Source organism: Dermacentor andersoni, chromosome 1 (assembly GCF_023375885.2).
Source record: "Dermacentor andersoni chromosome 1, qqDerAnde1_hic_scaffold, whole genome shotgun sequence".
Taxonomy (NCBI): Eukaryota; Metazoa; Arthropoda; class Arachnida; order Ixodida; family Ixodidae; genus Dermacentor; species Dermacentor andersoni.
Genome location: NC_092814.1, coordinates 199,083,542 through 199,107,680, shown reverse-complemented (window position 1 = coordinate 199,107,680; position 24,139 = coordinate 199,083,542). Strand labels below are relative to the sequence as shown.

General features: G+C 45.8%; 1 protein-coding gene across 3 annotated transcripts in view; it reads right to left on the bottom strand.

Moving 5' to 3' along the window:
- The window catches only part of LOC126547037 (uncharacterized), a 199,023-nt gene that overhangs the window by 37,893 nt on the left and 136,991 nt on the right, over positions 1–24,139 (bottom strand). For all 3 annotated transcript variants that reach the window (XM_050194864.3, XM_055062941.2, XM_055062942.2), the window contains 2 exons: positions 18,794–18,874; positions 9,488–9,601 (listed from right to left, as the gene is read on the bottom strand). In XM_050194864.3, coding sequence (XP_050050821.2) covers positions 9,488–9,601; positions 18,794–18,874 — 195 coding nt within the window. The remainder of the gene's footprint in view (positions 1–9,487; positions 9,602–18,793; positions 18,875–24,139) is intronic.

The window sequence follows — 24,139 nt, the reverse complement described above, 5'->3', positions numbered from 1 at the left end:
TGGTCACGAGAACATTCTCAGCAATAGCATGATTGCCAATTTTGTGTTAAATACAAGAAAACTGCACGTCTGCAATCTCGAAAAGACCAAAACGGTATCTAATCTTTGCACTTCCGGTCAACACACAACGGCTGCCCATAGCTAGGGTGGCTAGAACTATGTTCAGTGGTAGCTAAAATTATGCGTGGCCTCCGAGGTCACACAGGCGGGCTCCGCAGTGTGATGCCACAGCCCAAGTGCTCTCGCAGCTCAGACTACTGTGTTAGCCATGTGCTCTGATGGGTGATAAAGCTCCAGCGCGTGGTGAAGCGAGGCCGCCCAAGAGCCTGTGTCCAATCGAGAAAGTGCCGCACACTGTGCAACGCGTTTTTTAACCTAAAATTTTCGGAGACAAGTCTTATACAATGGTGCATCTTATACGTTAACTTTACTCTAATGAAGATAAGATGCTTCATGGCTGCCCTAATAATAATTAGCCTATACAATGTTCACTTGACATGAAAAACAATTTCGTTTTCGCACACACAAGATGGTGTGAGGTCTTTTTCTCGGCTTGCCTAATGAGTTATGCGTAGGAGATGAGCGCATAAGAATCAGTGAAGTACGGCATTTCAGGACGGAAATACGCGCATGCGAACCCGTGAACATGCAAAGTGTGTACCTTTGTATATACAAAAATATGCATATTATACGAAGGCGCATCTTATATATCAAAGTTTACGCACAAATAGTTTTTTTTGTTGTTGTTGGCAAGAGGGGGGGGGGGGGGGATATGCGTCTGATACAAGGGTGCAATTATACACCAGAAAATAGGGTAGTGTTGTAAAGAGAAAAAAGATGGGTGCGGCCTTGACCCCTTGCCATTATCCTGCACAGCTTCCAGAGCACTAGTCACTTTCAGAGACGAAAGAAGAAAGCTGCAAATTGATGCGATAATCACCTTTATCTCCACTTATATTGAAGGATTCTAAAAAAAGATTGCGGCAGGAGATTTGTGAGGTGACACCCATCAACAGTGAAGTCATGCTATGATCAGTTACAAAATGAGTTTCAGGGCCCATTTAAGAGAAATATGCGAAGCTGCATTCGTCTGCATCACTTGCATGTACCCCCTAACGATCAATGAAAACCAATCTCGAAGAGGCCATGCTTTTTTGTATTGTAGATAACGGAAGTGACATAGCCGCCATGTTTTAAACATCACATACTGCGAAGGGCGCCAACCAAGGCAAATTGAAAATTTTGTCTCAACAAAACCTGGCAAGTAACAATGCAAAGTGTTACATTGAACGATCTAGACCAAAAAATTTGATATTTCTGCTAAATTTGAGCAAGAACAGAGCAGTGGTAAGCACGAAACCTTTTTTTGCTTGAAGTTTTTTTAGATTGTAATATGCATAGAATAAAGCAAAAATGCCTGCCTGCATAAAAACAGTTGCACCCTTTGGGGTGTATCTGCCACACAACACTCTTATACAAATGTACACCCTTTGGGGTGTATATTTGCCACCCAAGAATAATCATCATGTCTTGCTTGAATTTCCTTTCTTGAAAATGCTGAGCTTGCTACTTTCCTGTCGCGAATTCTCTGTCATGCTGATAACGCGCATGCTGTTCGTGACTTGGCCGGGCTCGCAGCATTAAAGAAAGAAAATGCAGGTAAGACAGATGACTATTATCATGTGGCAAATAAACACCCCTTTCTTAACATATCTGCGCTCACTACTTTCCTGTCAATAATGCTATGTCACGCTTACAATGCGAGTATAATTTGTGACCTGCCAGTGTTGCACCATTTTTGCGGCGATGGGGGCTTTCTATCTGTGTCACCTTCTACGAAGCGATCTCAGCTACTGATTCGCGTGTACATACGCAGAAACGCAGGAGCCTCTGTCATCGCATCTTCCGATGAGTGGATTATCGGTGTCGATGGCACAGGGCGATTGTCAACTTCGCTGCTGGAGCCACGCGGTGCAAGATAGCGTGGCACATTATCCACATGTCAGTGTATCTGATGGTGCAGCCACTGTTGTTTGTACCTTCACTAGACATTCTACACTCTTAACCAAATGTACACCCTTTGGGTCGCATCTTGCCACACAACGATAATCGTCATCTGTCTTGCTTGAGTTTCCTTTCTTGAAAATGCTGAGCTCGCTATTTTCCTGTTGCGAATGCTCTGTCATGCTGATAACGCGTATGCCGTTCATGACTTGGAAGTACCGGGCTCGCAGCATTAAAGAAAGGAAATGTGGAAAAGACAGATGACGATTATTGTTGCGTGGCAAGATACAACCCAAAGGGTGCAATTTTCTGTACAGGGTCTCGTCCACTCCTACACTCTTAAATGTACACCCTTTAGGTTGTATCTTGCCAAACAAGTATATATGCATGATTGAACAATCCCTCTAAATTTTTCCGAGATTTATGGCAGGTGTCAGTCATTATCTGAAGTCAATTAACCATATTCATTATGGAATCAAGGGATGCGCGAAATGGCATGCTAGGCTCATCACATCATGACCTCAATCATGAAAAGCATGCCTGATGGATTTCTCCGGGTGCATTGCACCAATACCTGTGGCAGTAAAATAAAATGGCCTTAGTATAACAAAGAGCGCACAAATAAAATAACTTTGTTCTTTTACCCTCATCACTTAGAAGAAAAAAAAAACAAGCGAAATCGTTTATGCGCTGAAGAGCTTTTTTTTTTTTCATACATATTGACTAACAGGCTGTTCGCAAGCTGTAGACAAAACTAGCCGCTCCGCGTCACATGACTGTATGGCTTTCAGCTGTGTCTCTTGCTTCCCCGTTTGTGGGGTGCATTCCTCAGTGGTATTTGTCGCCTCTGGCTGTGCTTGCACCTGGCTGTCCTTTTCCTGCCTCCACTCTTGCCCTATACGTCCCCTTACCTAGCGCAGTGCCGTTGCGGTAACTCGAAGACAGTCATAGTGTTTTCTCCCCTCACTTCTACTTCCCACCCCAACCTTGTGCGGCCACATTGAGACCTACCTGTCTGTGAGTGAATGAGTGTGTGACCTCTACTCAATACCCCTGTTCTCTACCCAATCCCTCACCCCACCTCAGAAGAAACATTAAATAATAATTGCTGATCTCCTCCCCCGCCCCCTCTCCACGGAGGTGACCCACTAAGATGGCGCATCGCTGGAGTGCCAGCTCGATAGCAGCGGATCGTGGTGTGGGCTGCCCAATCCGAAATGCAGAACCGCCTCCGTTTAGCACTGCATGTTCTGTATGCTGCCTGTTGTTGAGATAAGGCAGCAGCTGCGCTCAATGATCGCATCACCAAGAAGCGTAATCATCGGCCAATTTTTTTTCTTCTTTAGCTAAATTACGGCAATAAATGCGAAGTCAACTTATCCATTCCAAGCGGTGGACCTTTCTCAGACTAGCCTGGCCCTTTCTGCCGGTAGCTCCGCGGCATGCAGCTGCTGTCAATTGTTGAAGATGCAGCAGCGAGACGCAGCAACAGCGAGCAAAGTGACCTTCGATCGGTCTATCGCTTCAACACAAGAGTGGCGAGAACATAGCGCGCACAAAGGTATGAGCCGGCTGCAGATCCTTTTCAAGAGATATGGCACAGTCGTGCGGCCGTAAGTACGCACTTGTTGGCGGAGTCAAAGACGGCCCCCTCCCCGCCTCCCCTCCCTCCCGCGTTGCCTACCCACTTTCCTCTATATATACTCGAGAGCGAGCCGTGATCGTCAGTTCCCCTTCCGCCTCGTTGCAAAATGCGCAGTTGCCGCTGGAGCACAGCGCTGCCACCTCCCCCTCTCCCATCCCCCATGACCTATTGCATGACAGAACACAGCGCATCTGCTGTCCGCGTTCTTTTGTTCGCGCGCACACCAGATTGACACCCCAATCGTCGGCTTCCCTCGCGTGCTTTCATTCTCACATACAGCATACAACACATGGCAACGGTGTTATCGCCTTTGGACTTTGTACGGAACTTCACGGTGATGCCGTACGTGAAAATGCATTTGGAGTGCCCGTATAATTGCCATCGCAATAGGGGCACATACTTTCTGATTCGCCCTTGTATCTTGAGACATAGGTGCTTAAGATGACTAAAAAATACGACATATGTGCCCTGCTACAGTGTTCCTGGGAGTAAATGCGCAGACCATTAGAACTTTCGCATTTACATTTTACCACGTGCAATCACGTCGCCATAAGTGATTGAACAACCACACACAAATAAAAGCAACATGCTAAATTACCTGCATTGGCATTAATAGCTGTCATGCAATAGGACTAAGACGTCTCCCGATAATGTGGGTGACTGGGCCAAGGTAGGGTGCCTCTATGCACACGAGGAGGTCATCAAGGCCCCCCTAGGCCAAGGTTTATTTGTTCTACCGTCCCCACAGCGAGGAATGATCGTGCACGTACATGGGAGCGCTAATATGTTCGCACATTCTTGCACTTAAATGGAGCAGAGCGCAGGCTGGAATGACACAATACTTGGTGACTGCAGCAATTCCCCAGATATGAAGATTCAAAGGGATGCCCCAACACTTCCCCTCTTTAAAATTTGTGTGTGCAACTCCAGCATACGGCACTCATGAAGTCCTTCTTCCCAGCTGTTACTGTTAGCTCTCGAATGACAATGTTTAATCGTTATTGAAGAAAACGTGCCAGCACATAGAAAAAGCTCATCATCCATCTCAAAGTGCAATAATTGCGGCCTTCGTTCACCACAATCATTTAGACTTTGTTGCTGCTTTAAATTTTAGGCACATTACAAAAAGCATTTTGTATCGTTTTGTACTGACGTAGTCTTAGCGAGACATGAGGGCAGCGCAACAACGAATCGTTGTTGCGATGTGTTGGTCATTCCACAGTCTCTTGAGACAACCAAACATAAGATGCCGTGAAGATCATTTAGCAGTAGAAAAATTATTCTTAAGTGCTCATATCTTATCATGCGATACACTTGATCTTAACCATTTGTTGCACGCTGTCCACCAAAGTGGACAAATTTTGGCGATTTTTGGAGTAAGTTTAGTGCTTTCGAGAAGTTCTTGGGCATAGTGTAAACTGCAGTGGATAATAGAAGTTTGCTATAGCTCCCTTAGAGGGTGCTACCAACCAGCGTTTCTCCACAACTCAGCTTCAAAGATAGTGAATTGATGTTATAGTGGATAAATTGCACATCACCCCACTTACACATATAACTGCCTACACAGGATAAAGAACCCTTGGGAGGCAAGGCCCCTAAATACTGTGGCTGAGTGAAGCCAAGTTCTTTCTGTAGAACATGTTTTTAAGCATGAAATGCTTTCAGCTCCCGTTGTCGGTGACCTTCAAGTGACCTTGAGCCAAAAGCCAGAGCCGTTATCCGGGCACTCAAGAGAGAACGTTCGGGCAAGTTATAACAAAACGCAATCATACGCGCAACCAGTCAAAGCTTACAGAAATGCGGTCTCTGGCCTCCAACCCTTTGTACAGGACCGCACTACATATGCTAGTTACTGCCCAAACAAGTTACAAAAAATATTGCTTCAGAGTTCTTCCTAATGTTTGTTCACAATATCACCGAAGCTGTAACTTCTAGTATGCTGAAATTTTATTTGTCATTTCCAATAGCGATATTCAAAAGGCAGGTACAGGGCACCATACACTTCATTGTCATCTTTTGGTGCTGAGCGCTGAATGCCAGCGGTGTAAGAGTTCCACGGTGCGAGTTTTGCATCACCTTGAGAGATGGCACCACGTTGCACTGCAACTCCCGCCCACCATCTCACACCACCGGCCAAGGTGGCTTGGGGGTTGTGGTGTTGCGCTGCTAAGCAAAAGGTCCCAAAATCAAATCCCGGCCGCAGTGGCTGCATTTCGATGGAGGCAAAATGCAGACACCCGTGCCCCATGCACTGGGGGCACACTGAAGATCCCCTGGTGGTCAAAATTAATTCGGAGTTCCCCACTATGGCGTGCCTCATAATCAGATTGTGTTTTTGGCACATGAAACCCCAGAATTCAATTCACTGTTCTTCTAGATGGCCAGTGCATGCATTCTATCTCCCTGGCCAGCCGGTTTTCTTCTAGCTGGGCAACATCCATATGGACCAGTGCACACCATGGCGGTGGGCGCTGTGCAGTGTGGTGCAGTCTGGTGTGCCGTTGCAAACAGGCATTACACCCACTTTAAGATTGTGTCTAGTATCATCTTTAACCAATCTGCTTTGCCAGTTGCCATTTCATGCCTGCATGTACTCTCGATTACGGGAGAGCCAGCAATTTTTTTAATCTCCACTGCAGTGGACACCATGCTTGACAGTTACAACACGTGCGTGGGAGCTTTTTCTATGCAGTGTAGTCCTAGCTCTTCTCACTTACAATTCGATTGGTTTTTATATTTTGCCTCATATCTCCTTTAATAACACTTTGTTCATTGTATTATCCAGCGAGCTAGTAGGAAGAAACAATTTAATGAGTTACCAGCAGCTCATGCCGCAGCAGAATGAAGACCACCCATCAAAGCAAGTTTAGCTGCCACCACCTGCATTACGACCACGTCAATTATTTGTCCCATCAGAGATAACGTACTGCACAAATATGTAAAATTTCGGTTGACAAGTGCAAAGTGACATATATAATTGCACAAAATGCAAAACATCAGGGGCAAAGCCAAGGGGGGTGAGAGGGGGGCACTGGGGATGTACGCCCCTCTTCCTTCCATCCCTAGAATGTCTGTATCAGGGTATATGGCATAAAGCGACGCATGACAACACTTGCTTGCCCAGCCAGCACCTCCCCGGCCAAGTGCACGCCCCCCCCCCCCCTCACCCAAAAATCAGTTCCTTGCTAGGCGACAGCAAGGTATACTTGCATATTACCGACAAAAGTGACTGTCCTTTCGTATTCCATAACGCAAAGTAACTTTCACTGCATCCATACTTTTGTATTCAAGCTAACGTTTCTTAAAGGGGCCCTGAACCATGCCTCAGGCTTGGTGAAATAACGGTCTGCAGGTAGCACATGCCGCTGTGAATATCTCAGCCAAGTTTTGCTGTTGTATGCGGTGTGTGGAGCTCACAAGCAGAGCGCAGTCACCTTTCTCTCAAATGCTCTCTTTTCAAACAGAAGTCTGCTCCTCACTCTCTTCTGGATGCTTTATTTTGTAATAAAGCGAATTGCCACATACGGCTGCTATTGGTAGCTGCAGTCGGCTACGCAGTGTACATACCATGGACGCCGCAGGATGTCACCACGGGTTCACTCACCAAACGCACTGTGGCTCACTGAGGACAACTGCTTTTGGCTTGCATTTAGCATGTTGTAGGCACCTAAACCGGAAGCTGTGGAGTCTATGTTAACATCCAAAATGAAATTTATACTGAGCACCACGGTGAGACTTACAAGGCGGAGCTTTGTGGGCATGCCCCACTCTGCCGTAGCTTTTGCAGTGCAAGGCATTGAAGAAGGAACGGGAGCACAGCGAAGGCTATGTGACTGCCAATAACTTCACCTCTGCGGAATGCCCTGAAATACTTTTTGCAGCGAAGCATTTATGAAATAGCTTATTTTCACTTCAAACACCTTTCTCCACTTTGATAAAAAGTTGTTCAGGGCCCCTTTAATGTGGCGACAGGAACTTCGCCTGCTGGAGCAAAAGAAAACTATCGGCACCTACGCTCTCACTGGAGCTGATGCGCACGTTTTCCACTGCAGTGGACATTCTGTATCTTGCAAAATAAACATTGGAAGGCACGAAAAAAATGTTACTTGGCTTTTTTGGAAGAAAATTGAAAGCAACCACAGTCTGCATGTGTAATTTTTCTTCATGCAACAAAGGGTTAAGCACATAATTTTATGACTGTCACTTAGTAGTTACATGACCAGCCTTACCTGTGCCTGAGGTGTTTTTATAAAGGTAACCAATTTACCTCGCAAGAAGCAGTCGAAAAATGCAGGTCATTCTAACACTCAGCTTCCGGTGGTTGTTATAGTTCTTGCTTGATGGCTGTGGTAATTTCTTGCTTAACTAAAGAAAACCATTTTTATCCTTAAAATAACTTGAACTTTTCTGCATTACTGACATACATTTGATGAAATGGTAAAGCAAAGGCAAATTTGCGTTAAAATGCTACAATTTTTTTTATTGTGATAAAAGTAACTGCGTGTGAAGCAACATGGCAATTCTGATAATGCATTGTCATTCACAGTGACAAAGCTTGTTCAACTGAACTTAACTGTTTTTGGTATTTCACAGAGAAGTGAATGTGTGTGCACAGAAGCAGCGCAGTGCAGTGCAAACTACCTTCCTTCTTTAATATCAATGTACAATAATACAGGCTTCTTTATAACTAGAGCAAAATTAGCTGTAAATGGTGCATTGGTTCAGTTGCGCAACAGAAATGCCAAGAGAGAACAGAACTCAAACTGAATACGAACAAAAATCTTCAAGGAAGCGCCAAAATGCAGACTTTTTTACTTTACCTGTTTCCTGTTGAATGACAGTTTGCACTTTTCACATATATGGCATTGTTCTGCACAATTTGTGCAAAAATATGGCATTGGAGAGCAATATATTACCAGTTCACTGCGGTTTGCACACTTCATTAGTTTGTGCGTACACTTCGTGTGCAGTCAGTGAATACAACCCGCTACAATGGCAGTAGCTCCGGAGGCTCTTGTGTCGAAGTGGGCCGCCGCGCTGCGCAGCTCCAACCTTAAGACGCAAGAGTGGGCTGTCCAGCAGGCCCGAGAGGCAGCGATGAGGCAATGCCTCGAAGTCCCCTCATGGGAGACCTGAGCCCGGGTCGTTAAACTTTGCCGGATTTAAAATAAAGTTGTTTTCATCCATCCAACGCTGAAACAACAGTGCTGAAACGTCTTCCAAATGCCGAGACAAGTCAATGATGTTGCACGTCACCGAAATCAATCGCCAAAACTCGACGTAAGATTGTTCATGACGAGGGCCTATACTGACAACTATATCGATAGGTGCCACATTTCCGATTCGCCTCTCCCACAAACTTCAAAATTAAATTAAGGTGCATTCGAAGCAACATTTGGTATTGACACTTTACAGATCATACCCATGAGCTCTCAGCAATGCAAACGGTCAGCTACTTCAAGTTAGAATTTTTGTGTCAGTACCCCTTTAATGAACAACTTGCATCCAGAAGGCCTGCTACAGCTATGATTCTGAACCTCCAAGTATGCCACTGCCACTATGTCTGCTGACTAAATACCACAGGTGAGCTGCTTGGACTAGTGCTACTGGTTGCTCACTCAACTCACAGGAAGACCAAGAGTCTATCTGCAGCTGAATATAACAAGTTGAGTGCAAATTTTAGCAATCCAAGATGTTGCAATCTTCAAAGCCACAGGCCAATAAATTAGTACACAAATACAAGCAAATTTAGCATCTGTGATGAAGGAACTGTGCCTTCGTGTACACTGACGGTTTTCTAACAATTATGCCTCGCTTTGCTACAGTAGGTGCACTTACCTTGTAACGCAAGGTTGGCAGAGCAAGACCTTTTTCGACCAGCAGATCAGAAACGTAAGCTTCAGGATGTTGGCTTGTAATGCAGAGACTGACAGAGTGCAGAGGCCCCCAACGCTGCATTTTACCAAAATGTAAATTTACTATCGGCTTAATCATCAAGAAATGCATCTTCAATGGTCTAGATAAATTGGCACTACCTTATATAGCATACATTTTCTTGTCTATTTTTGTGCAACCTGCCTACAAAGCAACATAAGCTAAATTTTTCCTGCACTGTATGTCAACCTACCTCACTAGCTACGGTCAGTATAAATGAAGATCTTGAAAAAAAAAAAAAAAAAGTTGGCACTATTCTGACAGCCTCTTGCAGGAATGCTGTGCGGTAGATTAACTGGATGATGGTAAGTGAGGGTAGCATATGTGCTATATGTGAAGCATTTCTCTCAAGCGTTTATGCAGGAAATGCAAATGAGGGCCATGATTATGTCTGTTGGGTTAAACTTTTGCACAATGAATTTAATATACCAAATTGAATACCCCATTGCTCTGGTTGTGAAAATAGCTTAGCCGCAATTTGAAATTCGAAACATAATTTCACTGCTTTTTAAACAACCTGAAGTGATGAGAGAACAGGAAGCACAAAACAGGGAAGTGATAACACTCAACAGAACCAGGATTTGAACAAACCAGGAAGCATGCGCAGATAACACAGCGTAAACCACGCCAGCCATTTTCTAGACATGGCATCTCTACATGCTGAGTACAAATGTGTAGAAAGAACTACCATTTTGACAGGAGTGCAACAAAATCTGCAATATTACTATCACTGTCGCTTTCCACAAGGCTTCCTATCAATGCAATGTGACCAACTTGCTATTAGCCAAGTTTTTCCATACAATGTGCAGCTAAGCAAGGAATCTACAGGTGGATTTACCTTGGCTTATGGCCTATAAGTAACCTCATGATTACATGAAGTGTAAAAATGGCTACTGTTGGTATGCAGATACACTTGAACGTGACATTCTATGTTATCAAACGGTCATACCTGTTAGCTGTCAAGAGCTCAATTTCACGGCCAATGTTAGTGGACTAATATGGAGTGTGCTACAACACTCCACAGATTAACTTTTAGAGTGCAGCTCTTAGGCGCTCATTCCTGCAGGAAGCAGCGGTGGTGTCAGCAGTGTAACCTAGCAAACAAGCCCAGCAAAAGATGAAAGAGCAAATGCGGAGCAGGACATGAAAGACGCAAGCCGCGAACGACAAAGACCAGGTTGGGTGTTTTTGCTCGGTGTCAGTATGCTGTTGTACGCAGCGGGTTACCTCCTTTCATTGTTTTTTACAATGTCTCGCACCAGGCATAATTTTTCGAGTGCCTGGACAGGTGCTTTTTAAGTCAGCTAGACATGAAATAGTTGTTCTCATATCTGGCATTCCAGTGCAGTCGAACCCGCTTATAACAATACCAGATTTAACACTACATCAGATATAACAATGAGCAGCCAATGCACCTTGAACTTTTGCATGCGCTCTAGGGTAAATTAAACAGCTTACTACATTGCACCTGTGCAGCATTATCGGTTACAGCCAAAAAAAAAAAATAATAATACCTTGTTAGAAAAAAAGCAAGAAAGAGACAAAAATAAGAGCTGCTTTGTCACACCCGTCTTCATCACACCAGCACCTCGGCGGCTAATTGACCCATTGACACCTTTGAGTCCCAAAGGCGGCACAAAGGCATACTGCACAACACTTCATCGCATTGTTTCCAAAAACAGGAAAAAAAAAAGTGAGCCACTTTGCCAAACACACCTTTGTGCCGCACACTTCGCATGGCACACCTTCATTGTATCACAGGCCTCACAGGACTCACACACCGCTCTCCCATATGATCTCTCTTCCACCCTCTTGCCGACAAAGGAGGGGTGAAAGGGGGACAGGCGAGGAACGCGTGCTATACAGAGTGCAAGGAAGGCACAAAGGAGGCTGTGGCAAAGCAGCTGGCATTTTTCTTTTTCTTCTTTTCCTGGATTTCGTGTTCCTTTTCTTTTCAGTGCAAACACCCACTAGCCAGATTTGCCTTATCCATTAATGTGGCATGGGAACATTGTAGTAAGTGGTCTATGTTACCATAGAACACACACAAAAGTTCACAGTGCAGCGGCTGCTCATTGTTATACCCTAGTATTATTATAACTAAGAGCGTTATAAGTGGGTTCGACTGTACTTCTTTGACTAATTCAAATGTCCGAGTATTCGTCCCCTCTGCCTTTTTCATGCAAACCGATTATAACACTGGGAATTTTATGGCCCTTGAATATTGTTATAAGTGGTTCGACTGTAGCGAGCTTTCACAAGTACACACTCTGTAAGCTTGGAAAGCTCACCAAAGATAGCAAAAATATTAACCTACTCTACAAGTGCACCCTTTTTATAATTTTGAAGATGCAAGAAATGCATCAAAAGTAAGCTTTCAATCAAGAGAATGAGTTGCCGCCTGAAAGGGTTAATGCCGCATGTCCACGCCCATGCTTACACACTTTATATTTGGCACTGTCATGCAATTTCGAGTTAGAGGCATAGTGAAAACTGACTATCACATTGTTTATCTCAGAAAGCACTTGGGTGGAATTCTCACTACAATAATCCTGCACATGCACCTATTTTTTGCAAGATGCACGAGGACTGATCGAATCTCGTCTAGTGATCAAACAATTGCTGCAAGTTTCTCATTCGCTTTTCTTTTCTTACAGGTGCAGACCTCCGCGTTTGCATGCAGGCGCTCACATGGTATGCCTTACTTTTACTATTGGCCACACAACCCTAGGGCCATATTCTCTATTTCATTCTTGAATGCTTCTTGAAGGCTTGAATGCTGCAGCACTACTGTCTTTGCTGGGCCACCTCCTCAGCATGACACATGATGAGTATTGAAAATTAAATGCTATGTTACAAAGTACGGGCCCTAGTTGTGTCACACTTACTCAAAATATTGTTACGTAGGAAGACGCAGACGAAAAGCTATGTACAAGTATATTTACAAGAAAATACGCTGCGCTTGGCCAAGAGGCAACAGCCCGCGCTAGCTTCTCATCGTCGTCGTCGTCTTCGCACTGCTCACCTTTTCGTGATCGCACATATTGTTCCGTGGCACTACCCCCGGCTGCAAAAGCGCCGTCCCAGAGCGACTAAAGGTCGGACTCGGAAGCAATGTAGTAGGCCTTGAGCCTACTGACATGCATGACATCACTTGGTGCCAGAAGAGAGGACGAGGTTGAACCCACAGGAGCAATTTCGTAAGTCACAGGCGTCACCTGGCGCAGCACGCGGTAGGGCCCCGTGTATCGCGAAAGGAGCTTCTCTGAAAGTCCGACGTGACGGGAGGGCGACCACAGGAGCACGAGCGCACCAGGCGAAAACTGTACGTCACGATGGCGGGCGTTGTAATAACACTGCTGAGTTGCTTGTGAGGCCATCAGTCGTGCACGGGCAAGCTGGCGTGCATGGTCGGCGAGGGCGATGGCGTCGCGCGCATACTCGCTTGTTGAGATCGCGGCAGGAGGAAGTGCCGTGTCTAGGGGCAGGGTAGGTTCGCGACCGTATGGTAGATAAAATAGGAGAAAATCCGGCGGTGTTGTGCCGGGAAGAATTGTACGCAAATGTTACCTAAGGAAGGGCAATGTCCCAGTCGTGGTGGTCTTTGGAAACGTACTTGGACAGCATATCGGTAAGAGTAAGGTTTAACCGCTCTGTGAGGCCATTGGTTTGAGGATGGTATGAAGTAGTCAGTTTGTGCTGAATGGAGCAGGAACGCACAATGTCAGCGATAACTTTCGAGAGGAAGTTTCGACCACGGTCAGTAAGCAGCTGTCGCGGGGCGCCATGAAGCAAGATAATGTCATGCAACAGAAAGTCTGCGACGTCAGTGGCGCAACTGGTAGGGAGAGCCCGAGTGATAGCGTATCGGGTGGCGTAATCAGTTGCAACGGCTACCCATTTTGTTCCCTGAGGATGATGTGGGAAAGGGACCGAGCAAGTCTAATCCAACACGAAAGAACAGTTCTACAGGGACGGTGATCGGCTGGAGATGACCGGCAGGTAGCACCTGAGGTGTTTTCCGACGCTGGCAGGGATCACAGGCAGCAACATAGCGTCGAACGGAGCGAGCGAGACCAGGCCAATAGAAGCGGTGGCGGACGCGGTCGTACGTGCGGGTTACCCCAAGATGTCCTGCAGTGGGTGCATCATGCTTCTCAAAGAGCACAGTCTGTCGTAGCTGTTTTGGCACGACAAGAAGAAGATCAGAGCCGTCAGGGAGGAAGTTCCTTCGATACAGAATGCCGCCCTGGAGGACATATCAGCGAATGGATGCGTCGGTAGGTGTTGAGCGCAGACGCTCGATAAGTGCTCGCAGTGATAGGTCTCGGTACTGCTCATCGGCGATGTTAGCGAAGGCAGACACAGAAAATGCCGTTGGCGCTACTACTGTCGGCGTCGTCAGGCTCGTCGACCGAGTAGCGAGACAGGCAGTCAGCGTCCTTGTGTAGACGGCCAGATTTATAGGTGACAGTATACGAATACTCTTGGAGGCGTAAGGCCCAGCGACCAAGTCTTCCTGTAGGATCTTTGAGTGAGCATAACCAGCAAAGCGCGTGATGGTCTGTGACAACGGAAAAGGGTCGGCCATATAAGTATGGGCGGAATTTCGCAACCGCCCAATCTAGGGCCAGACACTCACGCTCAGTGATGGAATAGTTGCGCTCTGCGGGTGAGAGGAACCTGCTGGCGTAAGCGATAACAAGGTCGTGGCCATGCCGGCGTTGTGCCAGTACTGCGCCAATTCCGTGACCGCTGGCATCAGTACGGACTTCGGTAGTCGCAGAAGGTTCGAAATGGGCCAGAACGGGAGGCGTTGTGAGAATATCGATTAGATGTGAGAATGCAGAGGCCTCGTTATCGCCCCACTGGAAAGGGGCGTCTTTTTTCAAAAGCTCGGTTAGTGGTCGTGCTACGGCAGCGAAATTTCTCACGAGACGGCGGAAGTACGAACAAAGGCCGATGAAGCTGCGCACATCCTTGACACACTTCGGAACAGGGAAGTGCGCAACAGCATGGATCTTGCCTGGGTCCGGTTGCACTCCGTTCGCGTCAACGAGATGTCCAAGGACGGTAATCTGGCGACGGCCGAATTGACACTTCGATGCGTTGAGTTGCAGACCGGCTCGACGAAAAACGTCCAGGACTGCTGAGAGGCGCTCGAGGTGCGTAGCGAACGTTGGGGAGAATATGATAACGTCATCCAAGTAGCACAGGCACGTGGACCATTTGAAACCGTGAAGAAGGGAGTCCATCATGTGTTCAAAAGTGGCAGGGGCGTTACATAGACCGAACGGCATCACTTTGAATTGATAAAGACCGTCGGGTGTTACAAAAGCAGTCTTCTCGCGGTCGAGATCGTCCACGGCAATCTGCCAAGAGCCGGAGCGAAGGTCAATAAAGGAGAAATAGCGAGCACCGTGGAGGCAGTCAAGGGCGTCATCAATCCGAGGTAGGGGATACACGTCCTTTTTGGTAACCCTGTTAAGGTGCCGATAGTCCACGCAAAAGCGCCATGAGCCATCTTTTTTTTTGACCAGTACAACAGGTGATGCCCATGGACTATATGATGGTTCAATAATGTTCTTGGCAAGCATTTTGCGAACTTCTGCGTGAATAACTTGACGCTCAGTGGTGACACTCGATACGGGCGGCGATGAATAGGAGGGGCATCGCTGGTATTAATGCGATGTTTGACAGCTGTAGTTTGGACCAAAGGACGATCGTTAAAGTAAAAAATATCGTGGTAGGAAAACAGAACGCGGTAGAGTTCACGAGCGTGCTCGGACGACAAGTCGGGCGCAATCATTTTCTGTAAGTCAGCGATGGTACAATTTGCCGACTGCAATGGTAGAGGAGCATCGGATGAAGTGTCGTCTACTGCAATGGATGCTACTCAGTGATCCGCGAATGAGTAAAGCTGGGCCAGAAACATCCCGCGTGGCAGCACTTGTGTCGTCAAGCCAAAGTTGACCACTGGCAGGCAGACGCAATTCGCCGTAATAGATAAAACTGTATGAGGTACTGTGATCCCGTGTGTAAGGAGGACGTCTTGCATAGGAGCCGCGATGTAGTGACCGTCGGGGACTGGTGGGGAAGACACTAGGTCAACGTAGCTCAGTGCCGAAGGTGGCAAGCGAACGAAATCGACGGAACTGAGGCGACTGGGGTGTGGTTCAGCAGGATCCAGAACAGGCAGGTCAAGGCGGAGAGTACTGGCGGAACAATCGATGAGAGCAGAATGTGCGAAGAGGAAGTCTAAGCCGAGGATGATGTCATGGGGCAGTGGGCGATGACTGTCAATAGCACGATTGTTGAGCGATCGGCGAAGGAGACCCAGGTGGTACACATACCAATTACGGGGGCTGTTCCGCCATCGGCGACACGGACAACAGGCGTCGTGGCGGGCAAGATAATTTTCTTGAGCCGGTTATGAAGGTCAGCGCTCATTACGGACAAATGCGCCCCAGTGTCTATGAGTGCAGAAACAGAAACACCGTCGACTTGCACGTCAAGAAGGTTCAGATGAGTGGGCAACGTCAGTAGAGGATTTGGCGGCGTAGGGAGCAATGCAGCGTCACCTCGAGGCGCTGCATCATCTAGTTTTCCGGCTGGGAGCGGCGTCCGAAGGGAGTCTGCGAATAGGAGCGACAGGGCTGGGGAGAGCGAGATTGTCGTTGTTGGGGCGAAGGCGAACGAGAATAGGAGCGGTTCGGTGCAGGAGAATCAGCGGCGGCGTTATCGGAGCGTGCGGCATAGGGACGAGAAGGGCCACCTGGGGGGGCGAGAGTAGGCGGTATAAGTAGACCGGGTCGGGGAACTCCAGCGACTGCGACAGTGCTGAGAAATGTGCCCGATTCGATGGCAGTGGAAACAAATGGGCTTGTCGTCAGCAGTGCGCCATTCAGATGGGTTGCGGAAACGTGGTGGGTAAGAAGGTGCGGGACGGGGCGGAATCGAAGAAGCCGGGCGGGTATCAGGACGATGGGCCGAGCAGATGGTGTGAAGACCCATGTTTTCGAACTCTTGGCGGACAACTGCCTGGATCAGTGAGACCGTGACTGCAGATGTGTTGGTGGGACTAGAGTCGAAGGCAGCCGGATAGGCGGCCTCGATCTCACGGCGGACGATCCTGGTAACATCGGCAGTGTTGTTGGGACGAGGAGTGTCGGCACAGGAAGATGTCGCTGGGGTGTTGGGCAGACGGGCAAACTGCTGGTCAATACGTCGGCTTTTAGAGAGTTCCAGGCGGCGGCACTCTTTTATAACAGCATCCACCGTCGCTACGTTGTCGCAAACGAGCAAGTTGAAGGCGTCATCGGCAATGCCTTTGAGGATGTGGGCAACCTTGTCTGACTCAGTCATGTGGGTGTCAACTTTGCGGCACAGAGCCAAGACGTCCTGAATGTACGTGACATAGGGCTCTGTTGACGTCTGCACACGGCCGGAAAGCGCCTTCTGCGCGGCAAGTTGGTGACCGTAGGGGTTGCCGAACAAGTCCCGAAGCTGTGTCTTAAGTGAATCCCAACTGGTGAGCTCATCTTCGTGCGTGCGATACCAAACTCTAGGTGTGCCACCGAGGTAAAAGACTACGTTGGCGAGCATAATGGTAGGGTCCCACAGGTTATTGCAGCTGACGTGTTCATACAGGCTGATCCAGTCATCGACGTCTTCCCCATCTTTGCCCGAGAATACGCCAGGATCACGGGGAGCGGGGAGAGTGATGTAGGTCGTCGAAGTAGCAGCAGGTGTCGGAGCCGGGGGAGTCCGGTTGTCGTCGCCGGGAGCCATGAAGGAAGGCTCGACGTACCGTCCACTGCGAAGCTACGTGACGAGGTACAGGGAACGTCCACCTCCATCAGATATGTTACGTAGGAAGACGCAGACGAAAAGCTATGTACAAGTATATTTACAAGAAAATACGCTGCGCTTGGCCAAGAGGCAACAGCCCCGCACTAGCTTCTCATCGTCATCGTCGTCTTCGCACTGCTCGCCTTTTCGTGATCGTACATATTGTTCCGTAGCAATATAAATAGAAGTGAGAATTTTATTACATCTAAAAATGTTAATTCTAGTTGCTTTTGTTGCTTTAATGTTGCCTAAAATTTTTTCTTGAAAGAAGTTCCTCTGAAAACAAGTCTATATTAAAAAATGTGACTGTGGCGATGCACTTCTAAAGAAAGAAGAAAGGACATTCAAAGGGTTAAAGGGACACTAAAGGCAAATACTAAGCTGACATGGACTGCTACAATACTATACCAAAGACCTCGCAACACTTATCTTGTGTCAAGAAAAGACGTCGTTAATGAGAAAATCACATTATAAGGGTATGCATACCTTTAGCGCAATTCAAATTGCCCGCCCCTGAGCAGGGAGTGGCGACGTTGTTTACGCCATCACCACCCTTTATTGCCATCTGTGAGTAAAACAGCACCCGACAGACGGTGCTACGGTTTGCTGCACAAAAGGCAAACGCACGGCCATGGAGAAACCAAGCCAAGACAGAGCGTTGGATTCGGCGTGGCATGGACTGCTTAATTCCGTGACATTACATGGACGTGGCATTCTCTGCTACTCGCAGTATATGCGAGTTTTGAGAGCCAGCAAAACGATTGCAGCACAATGCGAGAACGAAACTACTTAAACGTGAAAGAGCGGGCGGCACAGAGAGGAGAAAATGAAACCTCTTGACTGCCCGCGTTGTTGCCAAGGGCAACATCAATGAGTTTTTTTCTAAAAATCAAATAGAACTGGAGAAGTAGCATTTTCTTTCCTCTTATCATGCAATATAGTTGTGTTTTTATAACAAGTGATGGAGTACTAGTGACAGAAATGAGGATGCCTTCATCATCAGGCTATTAAATGTCTCAGGGGAGTCTCTAATCGTGTCCTGCATTTACCTCAATTTCTAGATTACTAAAGCTTTGATTGCGATAATATTGGTGCCTTAGACGTTCTAAAGAACTAATTTATCACTTTAGCTTGACTTAAAATTTCCCTTTAGTGTCCCTTTAATATGTAGGCAATTGATTGCTATTCAGAATGTTCAACAAAGCAAAAGTGACCTGTTATTTGCTCCCAACGAATTCAAAAAGTAGTAGTGTCTATGCCTAACCTAACCGAACATAAAACAGTCAGGAGTGTTGAAAGTGCACACACTATCGTACACAAGCATGAAAACTCACAATAAACATTTCAGGTATATCTAACCTTCAACACATTGCACACCACGGTTTTGTCATCACTGACGAGCTGGATAAATGCAGCTTTTGCGTCAAGAGTCCAGCCTTCCTGAAATTGAAAAGAAAGGAGAGAGAGGAAAACATTTATAGTAATAAATAAAATGTAGATACCAAGGAAAATGACGCAACTAAGTTTACAAAAGTAATGTGCACTCTTAAGCAAAATTACACCCTTTTGCCACACAACAATAATCGTCATCTGTCGTGTCCACATTTCCTTTCTTTAACGCGGCGAGCCCGGTACTTTCCAGTAACGAATGGCATGCGCATTATCAGCGTGACATAGCGTTACCGACAGGAAAGTAGCAGGCGCGGCGTTTTCAAGAAAGGAAACACAAGCAAGGCAGATGACGATTATTGTTCGTGTGGCAGAGATACACCCCAAAGGGTGCAACTTTGCCTAAGAGTGTAGCTAAGATACTGAATGCAGAAAAAGAAAGAAAAAATCATAAAATGAATGAATGGAATTCTGGGTTTTACGTGCCACAACCTCTATCTGATTATGAGGCACGCCATAGTGGGGGACACCGGATTAATTTCGACCACCTGGGGTTCTTCAATGTGTACCCAATGCACAGTATGCAAGCGTTTTTACATTTCACACCATCGAATTCTGGCCACCACGGCCAGGATTTTATCTCGCCACCTCATGCTTAGCAGTATAATGCCAAAGCAACTAAGCAATGATGGCTGGTCACAAAATGATGTGTGGTCAAGAAACATACATGCACTCATTATATTATGAATATTGGTAACATAGACAGTAGTGGGAATGGCCAAGAGCATTTGGAGCACATTTCATAGCAGTCAACAATGATGATTGTGAATGGTTATCAGCCAGACACTACTAATGCACATCAACAATGGTTCTGGAGTACCAGCTCACATCACCGCAAATATTTTCCCGGAATATAATAAATTTACGTGCCACTTATGAATGAATTACACCTATCACACAGTCTCATTGAGTTAACCTGCACAGTAAGAACAAAAAATACCACCCATCAACCAAGTGGTAAAGTAAGCCACAAAAAGGCACAAAGAACTTGCAGTAATGCAGTCACATAGTACGCAGGACGGCTCTTCAAGTAATTTTACACTAGGCCTCAAGTCGGATCTAGCCAGTAATATGGCCAAGCTACAAATATGCGGCATTACGTGCACATACAGAAAAATGCAACACAGCAGAAGCTAATAACATCCAAGGGGGTAGGTTTCAGCAATGTTCTTTTATACTTTTAAGTGTTGAAGGACCCTGTTTTCAGTTTGCTGAGTGCAATGACACAGCCACCGACGCCTCTCCCACCACAGACGAACAACTCATCCATATTGTATCATCGGCTAGTGGCTCTCATCGACTCCCACCCCTCTCCTCCCTCTTCAGCGATGCTGATAATCTTCAGCTTCTGCTATGCTGTAAAGGACGGCCATTGAGCGCTACTCATCATCATCTGAATTCTAGTTAGCCAGAGCCTCGTGCAATATCGCTATCCCCATGTGCACTTTGCTAACTATTAAACGGAAAATGGTGACCCCTAAAGAGAAGGAGAATGGGTGACCACGAAAGAGGGGAGAAGAGAGCTTCAACACGCAAGGGTGGGGAGAGGGTAAAAACAAAACTTTGAATGGTGGAGAACTCTGCCTTGATGTGTGGCTTACTGGCAGCATGCACCATGCTGTCATGAGGCCCAACCTAAAGGCGAAATTCACATATAATCCACACCCAGACTTTACAGTTAAATTTTCTGAATGTTTGGTGCGGATATGTGCAAAAACACGCTAGTTTTCTAATGGTGGACCATGAACATGCACGAGTACTGGGTTAGATTAATCCAGTAACCCTTCAGTTTCATCTAGTTTTATAAATAGCAGGAGACTCAACAGCACTCTTCGCATAGGGTGATGGCGACTGCCACCTGGTGTTGCCCATAACTTCTTTTCAAAGTGGCCTCAGAGATTGCGCGGCATGGCTCGTCTTGGAGTAGCCTTGGAGCAGTTTCTCTTATTTTTAGCATGGATGTAGCTGCTTTAACGAAATGTAACAGATTGGAGCAATTGTAACAGCATTCCCACCACTGCATAGACAACACCAGACGCCTTGAAAGGTACAGTCTAACCTTACTATGAACACTTTGGGATTTGGAATAAAAAATTAAAGCACACTTATGACACTGCGCACAACTTCCTGCATGGACTTTCCTAACACAGAAGTATTTTCATTGACTACGCATCAAATGAAGCTTCTACATCTAGTAACTTCGAGCACTCATGCTTGCAAACATTCACATTAAGCATTTCATTCGTTCTTGGTTCAAAATTACAAGATTACCCTTTTTATTTATCCTTAAGGAGTCTTGGAATGAGATCCTGGTCATTTCAGAATTCTTTTTTATAGATGATGTCGAAGTGATATGTACAGTCAGCCACAAAAGTTAATGAGACATGGGATTTGAGAAGCTGAATTTCCAAGACACCTTGGCATATACCGTATTTGCACACTTCCACTGAGCCCCGGTTGTAACGTGCGGTTATATTACTGGCCAAATATGCAAAAAAATAACTTGGTGCCTATTCTACAGCGCACCTCAAGTAACGAAACCCAAGTTGACATGCACTGTGTTGAAACAACTTTATGGAACATACACACGCACACAGATGAATCTTAGTGGCTAGTCGCTATCAGAACATCTCCTTTTTGCTGTCTACTGACCACAGATAGTCATCCTCAGTTTCATCTGATGCATCAGAAATGTTCCACGTTCAGCAAACTGGAACATGGAGACCGCATACCAAGGCATAAAAGAACAATGTCTGTTCGATGGCAGTGTGGTTAGCTACCTTGCATGGAGCGTTTCTTTTTATTATTTCAATAGTAAGAAGCGGTTTCATTTTTGATTTTGAGTAGAATTAGTTATGAATGCAACATGCATGCAAATTTAAATGCACATGTTATTAAAAAAAGGTGTGCATTAGAATCATGCAAACATGGTAACCGTAACAGGTAAATTCAAAGTTAAAGTGTGCAGTTGCCTTTGCAATGTACAGAGTGATCCATTAAATTAGAAGCACTATGCCCAGAGCAGAAATTCACTTTTGCCCGGGTCCTGGAAACATTTTGGCCGATTGTGCATCATTGTCTGACTGTCCAATACAAGCTAACAATTTGTTTCTCAATGCGACTTTATTTCAATGCTTTATTTGATAATGTGCAGTTGCAATCAGTTGATATTGAAGTACCGGGCATGTGGGCATGCACAAACTGATCTTTAACTTGCCTTGTGCAAACAAGAATAATAATTTGTACTCGCTTCTTGCTTATGTTGCAAAGTAACTCATTTTATGCTCATATGCAGAGGACAGCTAATATCTGTGCCTTTTTGGGAACATATGAGAGAAGCTACTAAACTTAGTCTTTTACATCACGTGAGAACATTTACAGGATGCTATTTTCACCAACAAATGGCAAGAGAAAATATCTTCATATTTGACTAGCTGATTGAAGAGCTTTCAGTATATCGGACATTACATATAACTTGAACCAAACTCCCCAAAAAAACTCCCTTTGGGAGGACGAATTTCTAAAAAAAAAAAATTTTCACCCTTGAGCAGTTAAACATAATTGAATTCTCCTAAGCTTCCTCTGGCTTTATTGTATGTTACTGAGTAAAGATATATATAAAAGAGAGAAGACTAACAGAGAATAAAGAAAGCTAACTAGCATAATCACTGCCTGTGGCTGTACTATATTTACAGTAGCCGACCAACTAGTAAAAAGAGAGAACTGTAAAAATGTCCATATAGTTGTACAGTCTCAAAATGCTTAGAAAACCCAGCAAAATCAACTTTGTTCACAAGTGGACTGTCTAGCTCCTGGAAGGTTAACCACAGATATTGATACTATACTAAAGCGACTATATCATAGCAACAATTTGTGCGCAGGTGTGTGCAAGCGCGCATCACCGATTACTTCTGTTAGTGATGGATGTCCTGTACAGTCAACGACCAATTTTCCTGACCCCCTATTTTTCAGACATGCCAGATAATTTGGACGCCTTCACGGCACTACCATGTACCCCATGGATAGGGCTCCATGTTTTCGGAGTTTCTTTTTCTTGAAATTTGGAGGGTGTGTTTCGGAGTTTATTTTTTGGCAGAAATTCAGCGTTTATTGGAGTTTGCAATTTTGCATTACTCTCAATACTCGAAAATCTTAGATAAAATGATATCTGAACACGAAAACATCAGAACGCACGAAGCATATTTTAGTTGTCTGGAAGGTTTGAATGCACAAACACGTACACACACAAGCACAAATACTTGAATAAAGAACACCTATGTTTGTGCATATTACAACCTTAAAGCTTGTTGTAATAGACACAAGCATACTTTGAGGTTGCTGTCACTGATGGAAGATGGGGCTTCTGCAGGTGGATCTGGCGTTGCGATTGTAGACGCTCCGCAATTCTCAAGGCGCCCTTGTCGTTGGCAATGCTAACTGTCACATGACAAAACTTGCGAACAATGACTCCTTCAGAGGACGTTGACTCTTCAAAATCACTAAACTCCTTTACGTAGTCACTGGAAAGCTTTTGTTTCCTTCACATTTTGCTTGCCCAAAATTCACGCGCTACAGAAATGTGTCACGTGAGCATGCCATGCTTTCCACCAGCAGGCTTTCTGCACTAGATTCAGTTCCCTGGCGCTCGAGTGCCGCCAGGGAACTGTATATCAAGATGTCGTCTCGCGCTCCCGGGGTCGACAAGCCCTGTGTTAAATGTGCGATGGGTGCAGTCTACAAGATACTGTTGACGTGAGGTAAAGTTTATATTGGCCAAACCGGACGATGTATCCATGGCCGCTTAGAACATACACTTTTTCGAAAGGCTTTCTATAAAGAACAGAACAGGGTCATATTGGCCGTTAAAATCGGAGTTTATTGGATAAATCCGAATTGTCAAAAATTTTACTGGCAAGCGTTTATCGGATTTTTTCGGATTTATCTGAAAACACAGAGCCCTACCCATAGAGTTAATGTATAAGAACGTCTGAAATTTTGGACGCAAAAAACCTTCACTGTCCAGTTGTTGCCATGACCGCAGGTATAAAACTGAATCAATCGAAACCACCACCACAATCCTGCACTTGGATTATCTCGCCGCCTCGAGCCGCCACTCTCGCACGCAATCCACTGGCAGCCATAGCAACACCGCGGCAACTACTTCGACATTCGCTACCAAGCTTCTTGCTATTCGGTGCCATGTTTTTCATTGAAACAATTCACCACTGTTAGCAATGGCGCCGACTCCACCTTCCT